Source organism: Cynocephalus volans, chromosome 14 (assembly GCF_027409185.1).
Source record: "Cynocephalus volans isolate mCynVol1 chromosome 14, mCynVol1.pri, whole genome shotgun sequence".
Classification (NCBI taxonomy): Eukaryota; Metazoa; Chordata; class Mammalia; order Dermoptera; family Cynocephalidae; genus Cynocephalus; species Cynocephalus volans.
In genome coordinates, this window is record NC_084473.1 from 51874052 (window position 1) to 51884121 (window position 10070).

The window sequence follows — 10070 nt, forward strand, 5'->3', positions numbered from 1 at the left end:
ATTCCTCTCATATGTATCATATAATCGTGGTTTCTTATGTTAAACTCAACACTTTCTAATAGAAGCTTTAGTATTTATTTGTTTCATGTGAGGAAATCAGTTTGTAAGCCTCTTGATAACACAAACGAGGTCAAATACTTCTCTATCCCAGTGCCTATCTGGCCCAGTCACAATCATCCAGCACACAATAGTTATAAATAATTTATGTTTATGATAAACTTTATTATAATTCTCATCTTTAATATGAAAGTATTAACTGAAAAGTAGGAGATCAGCAGGACTTCTGCTAAAATCCATCCATCAGTGATGTCAAAGATAACAGTTCCTTTCCAAGTATAGTTTTCAAGTAGCAGCATTACAGTGCTTTTACTAAGGAATCATTATTCAACTGAATTTGGATACAGAAGCTGGTTCCTAAGATCTATTCACTTTAACATCAAAAAGAACCCGTGGCTTGCTTAAAAATGTCTGGCAAGGCAAGACGTTTTAAGTATTCCCCCAATTACAGAAATACAAAGGTACTTCAAAAAGAGTATGGAAAAGTGGAATTAAAAGATATTACAAATCTTTCCATGAACTTTTTGGAGACCCCTTCATATATACTCATGATATAAAATTTGGAAAATAAAAATCAAAGAAAATTAATGAAAAAAACTCAAAGAGCATCCAGAATCCTACCACCCCAAAATAATCATTATTTAATATTTTGTATATTTCCTTCCAGTCCTTATAATTATAAAAATTGGGATAAAACTCTATATTCAGTTTTGTATCCTATTTTTTTCCATGTTGTTAAATAGTTTTCAAAAAACATAACCTTCTCCCCATACCAGCCAGCCACCAAAAAAAAAAAAAACCCCAAAACAACAAAAACAACAACAACAAAAAAACCTAAAAATATAACTTCTAAAGATTACATAGTATTATATGGTATGATATTCCATAATTTATTTAACCATTCTATCACTGTTGAAATTTTCACTATTATAAATAACGCTGAAATGAATAAATGTCTAAATCAATTTTACCATGTTTTGGCAATATGAAGATACTTCAAAAAGTTCATAAAAATTTTTATATTATGTTTTAATTCCATTTTTCCACAAACTTCTTGAAGTATCCTTGTATAATTGATATCTGGTTATTTGAAATAACACAAACAGCCTGTAAATACTGCCCATAGGCCATTTATAGGAGGGGAGACACCAAAAATAACTTTGAAGTTTAAAAGACCAAATTTATCTTTACATTGATGAACTGGATAACAAAAAGTTAATTTATAAATGAACAGAAAGAAAAAAAAAAATAATAAAATAAATAAATAAATAAATAAATGAACAGAAAGTAGTTCCAACAACGTATTACCCATAAACGGATCAACAGTTTTCCAAAATGAGAAACCAATTTATTTCTTCATTCATTCAACCAGTATTTATTGAGTGTCTACTAAGCACCAGGCAGTGTTTCGCAGCTAGGGATTCAGCAATAAGATAAAAAGTCCCTGGCTCTTCAGAGCTTACAGCCTAGTGAGAGACAGACTACAAATAAATAATGTAATTTCAAACAGTAAAAGATAAAAGACAAATGAGGAAGGAATGGGTGTAATCATTGGGGAGTGGATGGTCACATCTGAACACCAGTGGCTTCCCACTACCATTAGTATAATCGACATTCCTTTACTTGGCCTATTAATGCCCTTTAGGAACCAAAGACTCTTTATCTCTCTGACCAAATATATACCCTTTTCATGTCCCTGTCCTTCTCCCCACATCTCCCATCCCCGCTCCTATGAACTTGCTGTTACCTTCGGGTCTTAGATAATTCTCTCTCCCTCCTGCAAACCCTTTCCCCATGCTCATCTCCCTACCCCCAAACACATACATACCACCACTCTCATTCACTTGGCTTTTACTCATTCTTCAGATCTCAGCCTATACAGCTTCAGGAAAGCTGCCCTGGATTCCCTTAAACTTGATCAGGTGCCATTGCCATGTTCTCCCATAGTACTGTGCACTTCCCCTATCGTGGTATTAGCACTCCATCACACTTCCTGTTTGTACGCTGTCTCCCCTGTTAGGCTGTAAGTTTGACAAGACCAGGAACCAAAATGTTTTCATTCCCATTATCCCTCCCCATCCATATACATTCCAGTGCATAATATAGTTTCTAGCAGAGCGGGTACTCAAAGAATTATTTGCTGAATAATCAGTAATCACTGAGCAATAATTTGGTCTACTCAGAAGACATCTGACTTGTGGTGCCCTCAAACCAGAATATAGCTAAGGTGATTGTTCCTTAGCATCTACAAAATGCCACTCAGTTACATGAACCAAAATTTCCATTCATTTATTCATATTAGACACTTAGGGATATATTGAAAACAAGTCATAAGTGTTCCTAGTCAAGTCTATTGGGTCTAGTAAATGAGCCATTGCTACAAAGCAGAGAAGGCAGTGTGACACACTGTGTTACAGAAGCCCAGAGAGGCATCTCACTGCCCTGTGGGAGAATACAGGGAAATGTTAGGGAACAATAGCCAGGAGAATGCTTAAGTTGTGCTGCATTTATTTATTCAAAAAATATTTGGGGGGCACCGACCATGTATTTGCCACTATTCAAGCCACTGGAAACACAGCACTGAATAAAACAAAGTCCCTAACCTCATAAAGGTTACATTCAAGTAGAGACAGACAACACACAAGTAAAAAATAAGTATGAGAGAAGGGGGTAAGTTGTACGGAGAAAAATAAAACAAGACACTGGAGCACAGAGTAAGGAAGGTGAGAGGTGCTATTCTACATAAGGTAGTAAGTCAGGAAAGAAGAAAGCCTTTACTGATAAGGTGACATTTCAGAAATCTGAAAAAAGCAGGTCACGTAGATACCTGGAAGACTGGTTGAGGCAGACACCAGGAAGTCTAAAGACCTCAAGGCGGGACAACATGTCTGAGAACAGCAAGAAGGCCCGAAGCTATAAGAGAATGAGAAAGAGAGAGAAAAGGTCAGAGAGGTAGCTGCCAAATGATATAGGATGTAGGCCCTTGAAGGCAGGAACACTTACCAGCCAATGGGGTACCTTTGTGCAGTTTAGAAAATGGTGCCCCTTTCTCTGGACTTACTCGGCAAGAGGAGCAATGGGCGGGATTGTCACTTCCACTTGCTCCAGTGCTGAAGCAACAATCTGGCTTATAGGAATTTAGGCCTTACTGAGTGAGATAAGAAGCCATTGGAGGACTGTGGGCAGAAGAGTGACAGTTGACTTACACACACTTTATTTATTTATTTATTTTCCCCACCCTCCAACTTACACTTTTAAGAATGACTCTTGCTGCTCTGTGGAGAATAGATCATAGGAGACAAGGGTCATAGCTGGAAGTACTGTTAAGAGGCTACTGTAATAAACCAGGCAAAAGACAATGGTGGCTTGAAACTGGACGGTAACAGTGCAGGTGGTGAGAAGTGCTCCACATATATTTTGAATATAAAGCCATAATTTGCCAAGGGATTAGATGTAGGGTATGAAAGAGCAGTCAAAGATGACCATGAAGATTTTTGCTTAGTGATTGAAAAAATGGGAATTGCCATTTATTGAGAAGGGAAGAGCAATTTCATGAGGTCAGGAGTTTGGTGCTTGCCTATTAGAAATGTTGAGTAGGGCCGAGCCCGTGGCGCACTCGGTAGAGTGCGGCGCTGGGAGCACAGCGACGCTCTCGCTGCGGGTTCGGATCCTATATAGGAATGGCCGGTGCACTCACTGGCTGAGTACCGGTCACGAAAAAGACAAAAAAAAAAAAAAAAGAAATGTTGAGTAGAGGGGCCAGCCCGTGGCTCACTTGGGAGAGTGTGGTGCTGATAACACCGAGGCCAGATCTGGGGCACAGCTGACCCCAGGAACTTGCTCCCTGCATCCCAGCTGCTCCAGCTGGAGCAGCCCCAAGTGTGGTTCGTGTAGCACCTCTGGAGAGTAGAGGCCTAAAACCCCGGTGATGTCCATGTTGTGTTAAATCTGCAGGCTGGCAGGATGTGAGAGCAGTGGAGGTGTGGCAGCCTCCACCCAGATTCCAGAAGATGTACGGAAAAGCCTGAGGGCCCAGGCAGAGACCTGCCGCAGGGATGGAGCCACTGCAGAGGCCATCTACTAGGGCAATGCCAAGTAGACATGTGGGGTCAGGGACTCCACAGAGAACCCCCACCAGGGAAATGTCTAGTACAGCCAATGCAGCGAGGCTGCCACCAGGACTCCAGAACTGCAGGGTCACTGGTAACGTGCAACGCAGGCCTGGAAAAGCTGCAGGCACCAGTGCCGCCCACTGGGCTGTGCCTGGCAGAGCTGTGGGAACAAGGGTGCCTGAAGCTTTGGGGGCCCTGATGCCCAATTGTGCCCAGGATGCAGGACTTGGAATCAAAGAAGATTATTTTGGAGTTTTAAGACAATGTCTGCCCTGCTGGGTTTTGGACTTGCTTGGGGCCTGTCTCTCCTTTCTTCTGGCCTATTACTCCCTTTTGGAACGCGAATGTGTACCCAATGTGTGTTCCACCATTGTATCTTGGAAGTAGATAAATTTGGTTTTGTTTTTACAAGTTCACAGTTGGAAGGACTTTTGCTTTTGGTCTCAGATGAGACTTTGGACTTTGGACTTTTAAGTTTGTGCTGGAGCAAGCTAAGACTTTTGGGACTGTTGGGATGGAATGATTATATTTTGTATGTGAGAGGAACATGAGTTTTGGGGGCCCAGGGGCAGAATGATGGAGTTTGGATGTGTCATCCCCACCAAAACTCATGTGGAAATTTGATCCCCAATGTGGCAGTGTTGGAAACATTGAGTCATGGGGCTGGATCCCTCGTGAATGGATTAATGCTCTCCCTGGGGGAGGGGAAAGTAATGAGTGAGTTCTCGCTCTATTAATTCCGACGAGAGCTGGTTGTTTAAAAAGACCCTGGCACCTCCTTTCTCCCTCTCTTGCTTCCTCTCTCTTGCTCTCTCTCGCCATGTGATCTGCTTGTACCTGCCACTTTCCGCCACGCGTAGAAGCAGCTTGAGGCCCGTGCCAGATGCAGCTGTCCCAGAATCGTAAGCCAAATAAACCTCTGTTCTTTATAAATTACCCAGTTTCAGGTATTCTGTTATACCAACACAAACAGACCAATACAGATCCTTACGTAGGGATGGCTGGTTAGCTAACTTGGGAGAGTGTGGTGCTGACAGCACCAAGTCAAGGGTTAAGATCCCCTTACCGGTCATCTTTGAAAAAAACAAACAAACAAAAAAAAACGTTCAGCAGACAGCTGGATATGTGAATTGAAGTTCAGGTAAGTAACCTTAGTGACAGATAATTTACGAGTCATCTGCATATAAATAGTATTTAAAAGTCATTAGATAGAATGAGATAACCTAAGAAATGTAAACAAAGCAGAGGTCCAGGCAAGGACTGAGCCTTGGGGGCACTCCAAGTTTAGAGATCTGGTAGATCAAGAGGAAGCAGCAAAAGAGCCTGGAAAAGAACATCCAGGGTATAGAAATGAAAGAGGTATCCTGAAATTCAGGTGAAGAAAGTGTTTCAGAGAGGGAGGGAGTGATCAACTGTGTCAAATGCTGCTGACAAATCAAACAAGATAAAATGACCATTGAATTCAGCAACATGGAGGTCTTGTGACTATAACAAGAGCTATTCTGCCGGATTGTTGGTGAAGAAAGCCCGACAGGAGTGGGTTCAGTCAATGAAAGGGCAAGAGTAGGGAGAATGAGTATAAAAAACTCTTTTTGTGGGGGTGGGAGGTAACTGGCCAGTACAGGGATTGAGCCCTAGCCCTTGGTTTTTAAGAAGTTTTGCTCTAAAGGTGGAGACTAATTGGCAGTGTAATAGGTTTAGCAGATTAGGCTGTAGGGAAGGTAGAGGCTGAATGTCATACTAAGGAATTTAGCATTTTATCCCGAAGGTGAAGTATTTGAAGTAGAATAATGACACAATCATTTTTACTTTGTAGAATGATATTCTGGAGGCAACAGTGAAGGTGGGTTGGAAAAGGGGATAGACTGGAGACACCTAAGGAGTTAGGTACTCAACCCCTCCGGGAGAAAATTAAGGAGGCTTGAATTTGGGGATGTGGACGAAGAGTGCAGGGAATGGAGAGATAAATAGAGAAAACATTAAGAGGGAACATTAAAAAGAACTCTGGTTTCTGGAGTGGCAAAAGGACAGGGAAAGGGCGTAACTTGCTTCTAATAGGCCTGCCTACCGCGAGATCACCCTACACATACTTAAAAAAACTTCCTCTCAGGACCTTCACCAACGCTCCCAATCTTCAAACCTGGAAATTCTACAACTAACCAACCACTCTGCAGGATTCCTTCCCGTATAGATTCATTCCAAAATTTGAAAACTTCTGAGATTTTCAACATAAACCTTTTCACACCAAAGAGTGACACACCAGGCCCCTCAAGGATTCCCTTCCCTGGGATTCTCTGGGAGCGACTGTCTGATAGGTCGCTGATCCCATGCCCCTCATCGCCGCTGCACGTGATGAACGACACTTTCCTGCCCCTTAACCTTTCCTCCTAGTTATTACCACCCGTCCTCCTCCCCCAAACCATTACTCTGCCTTATACTTCCTCCCGTCCTCACCTGCATCCCTTCCTCCAAATATCGACTCCAGTGCTTAGAGATAGTAACTAGGCAACTGGGGGTGTAGAACTGCATCTTGGGACAAGTAGTTCCAGGTTTAGGGCCGGCCTGTGGCTCACTCGGGAGAGTGAGGTGCTGATAACACCGAGGCCCCAGGTTCGGATCCCATATACGGATGGCCGGTTCGCTCACTGGCTGAGCGTGGTGCTGACAACACCAAGTCAAGGGTTAAGATCCCCTTACCCGTCATCTAAAAAAAAAAAAAAAAAAAAAAAGTAGTTCCAGGTTTTAAAAAAAAGGGGGGGGGGAAGCCGTGGAAAGCTACAACTCCCAGAATACAGTTCCATTTCCTCCTTTTTCCACAAGGGTGCCCACTGAACCGCCACTTTTACAGACCCTCTTAACCACATCGACTGTATGGGAAAAGCCTTTTAAAAACATTTTTATGTTCTTTAAATCTACCACTTCGACAGCATTCATTCTAAAGACGAAAACAAGAAACCAGCCCAGCCTAGGGAGAGAACTAGCGTTCGGGACCCAGTCCGGCACTGGGTTAGACAGCCGCGATAATTGCAGTCAGGCATTTGCTGTGGTTGCCTAGGGGGTGGGACCTTCGGCGGGGGCGCCGGGAAACCCCGTGGGCCGGGGCGGTGCTCTTCCTTTCCGATCCGCCATCTGTGGTGAGTGTGTGCTTTCTGGCCGCTCTCCGGCCGGCGACCTATGCGTCGCCCTCTCTTGTGTCCCCAGGACTAACCCGTTTCGTTCTTTCCCGCAACCTCAGGTGGAACTGCCACCGAGATGCAGATTTTCGTAAAAACCCTTACGGGGAAGACCATCACTCTCGAGGTACGGGCCAGGTGGTGCGAGGAAGCCAAGGCCTGATTAAGGTCCGGAGGTGGCTTTTGAGACCGGCAGTGCTTTCCAAGCCCTAGAACATGCATCCGAATTTGGCTTCTGAATCCTGGCCCTCAGTTCAGGGTAGTGTGCTGAGCAAGGGTTTAGGTTCGTTTTCCGGTGCCCAAAGGCTGGGTCTGTCACTTCTCGTGTGTTTCTGGCCAGTTAGCCAAAGCAGGGACCCGCAGTGGGGAAGGAGAGGCTCCTCACCGGAGGGCGTGAGCACGTGTGGCCCAGCAGCCGCCGCCCGCCCTAGGCTGGGGAGAGCAAGTGTGCTCGCCGGTAGCAGTCCTCGGAGGTCGACCACAGGGTGGGCGATCAGCTCTATTGGGTAGGCTTCAGCCCTCCCACCTGGTTCAGTCCTGTGGTAATTGTCAAATTGAGTTAAATGTATCCATTCTTGTTTCTTATCAAGTAACCAGTATACTGCGATTTTAAAACTCATAGGTTGAACCCTCGGATACAATAGAAAATGTAAAGGCCAAGATCCAGGATAAGGAAGGCAAGTAATATTTTGTAGTTCTGGAGTTAACCCATGGAGACGCCAGCCTACCTATAGGTACTGGGTCTGTTGCTTTCGTTGGGTTGGAAGAGGTCAGATTAACAAAGATACTTTTTTTTTTTTTTAAAGATGACCAGTAAGGGGATCTCAACCCTTGGCTTGGTGTTGTCAGCACCACGCTCAGCCAGTGAGCAAACCGGCCATCCCTATATAGGATCCGAACCCGTGGCCTTGGTGTTATCAGCACCGCACTCTACCAAGTGAGCCACGGGCCGGCCCAACAAAGAAATACTTTTGGAATAACACAATAAACAAATGTTTATGAGCATGGAGTCAGGCTGCCTAGATTGGAATACCTGCTGTGCACTACACACGTGTGAATTTGGATACGTTATTTGTACCTGTTTGCTAATCTGTAAAGTGAATTACTATATTAACATGTATTGTCATTAAGATTAAATGGGGTGAAACATGTAAACATTTAGCAACAACGCAGTGAGCCATTAGTACCTTTTAATTCAGGATTATTTATAAATCTGGAGCAGATACGCTTGTTCTGCTGTGACTTCACTTATTGTTTGTTTTTTTGTTTTTGTTTTTCATTAGGAATTCCTCCTGATCAGCAAAGACTGATCTTTGCTGGTAAGCAACTGGAAGATGGACGTACTTTGTCTGATTATAACATTCAGAAGGTCTGTTTGGGGAAAGAGCAGCCCCTTAAAAGTCTTATTTCAGAAATGTTGAAACAAAAGTGGGGAGAAAAGCATTAGATAAGCCATAGATTCCCAGGTGACTCCTACACTAACATCTGAGATGCACTGCTATAGTTTCTCATGTTCTGGATTTTGCAAGTTGCATCCCATGATGAAATTAAGTGTTCTTTCATCTCCCTATAAATTAATATTAAGAATCAGAAACTTTGAGGAGGGGGCAGACTCCCTCACAGGTTTTATTGTGGACTCCTTTGGCATTTAATTAGAAGATTCATGATGTTGTCTGTTCTTAATGCAGCATGGAAACCTGTTTCATCCTCTGTTCCATTAACAGGAGTCAACTCTTCATCTTGTATTGAGACTTCGTGGTGGTGCTAAGAAAAGGAAGAAGAAGTCTTACACCACTCCCAAGAAGAATAAGCATAAGAGAAAGAAGGTTAAGCTGGCTGTTTTGAAATACTATAAGGTGAGCCAGTTTAAGGTAACAGACTATAAAGTCATGATTTATTTGGAAACTTAATCTTCTTAGTAACTTATCAGTGTTTTCTTATGAAGTAACTGGACTTGAATATTCAGTATTACCTACTTTGGGTTTAAACAAGGTATTCTGGAACTGAGAATTTCTTTTTTTTTTTTTTTTTTTGTCTTTTTCGTGACTGGTACTCAGCCAGTGAGCGCACCGGCCATTCCTATATAGGATCCGAACCCGCAGCGAGAGCGTCGCTGCACTCCCAGTGCCGCACTCTCCCGAGTGCGCCACAGGGTTGGCCCATGGAACTGAGAATTTCAAAGTTCCTGTGTTTGTTTGTTTGTTTTTTTCTTCCCTGTTTGGTTATTTGAAAGAATTTAAATAATGGGGTTTACCTTTAGCTGCTTGTTCCAAAGTAGGGTTCTGAGTTTGAAGTCAGATCTGGATTCAGGTCTTAGCTTCATCTTGCAGAGCTGGAATTTAATGTACAAAAGTCCCAACACTTCTGAACTTTTCTGTGAGTAGTAATTACTGATGAAAATTTGGGGTGCTTTGTTTTATAAGTACTAAAGGCTACTAGTATTGTGTGGTTAAAAGGTATAGTATTCTTAATCTCTTAAATTAGATTTGATAATATGTTATAAAATTACCTTTCTGCTGTTTGTACTTTCAGGTGGATGAGAATGGCAAAATTAGTCGCCTTCGTCGGGAGTGTCCTTCAGACGAATGTGGTGCTGGAGTTTTTATGGCCAGCCACTTTGACAGACATTATTGTGGCAAATGTTGTCTGACTTATTGCTTCAACAAACCAGAAGATAAGTAATTGTGTATGAGTTAATAAAAGACATGAACTAACTTTTAATTGTTGA

General features: G+C 42.9%; 1 protein-coding gene across 2 annotated transcripts; it reads left to right on the forward strand.

Moving 5' to 3' along the window:
• Nucleotides 1-7289: 7289 nt before the first annotated feature.
• RPS27A (ribosomal protein S27a) lies at nucleotides 7290-10063 on the forward strand. 2 transcript variants are annotated; one of them, XM_063078197.1, is made up of 5 exons: nucleotides 7290-7469; nucleotides 7965-8019; nucleotides 8626-8711; nucleotides 9067-9198; nucleotides 9875-10063. In XM_063078197.1, the coding sequence occupies exons 1-5, from the start codon at nucleotides 7422-7424 to the stop codon at nucleotides 10022-10024; spliced, it is 471 nt and encodes a 156-aa protein (XP_062934267.1). In that variant the 5' UTR covers nucleotides 7290-7421; the 3' UTR covers nucleotides 10025-10063. The 2 variants fall into 2 exon arrangements, with proteins under 2 accessions (XP_062934267.1, XP_062934268.1); XM_063078198.1 differs by lacking the exons at nucleotides 7290-7469; nucleotides 7965-8019 and adding an exon at nucleotides 7529-7625.
• The last annotated feature ends 7 nt before the right edge of the window (nucleotides 10064-10070 follow it).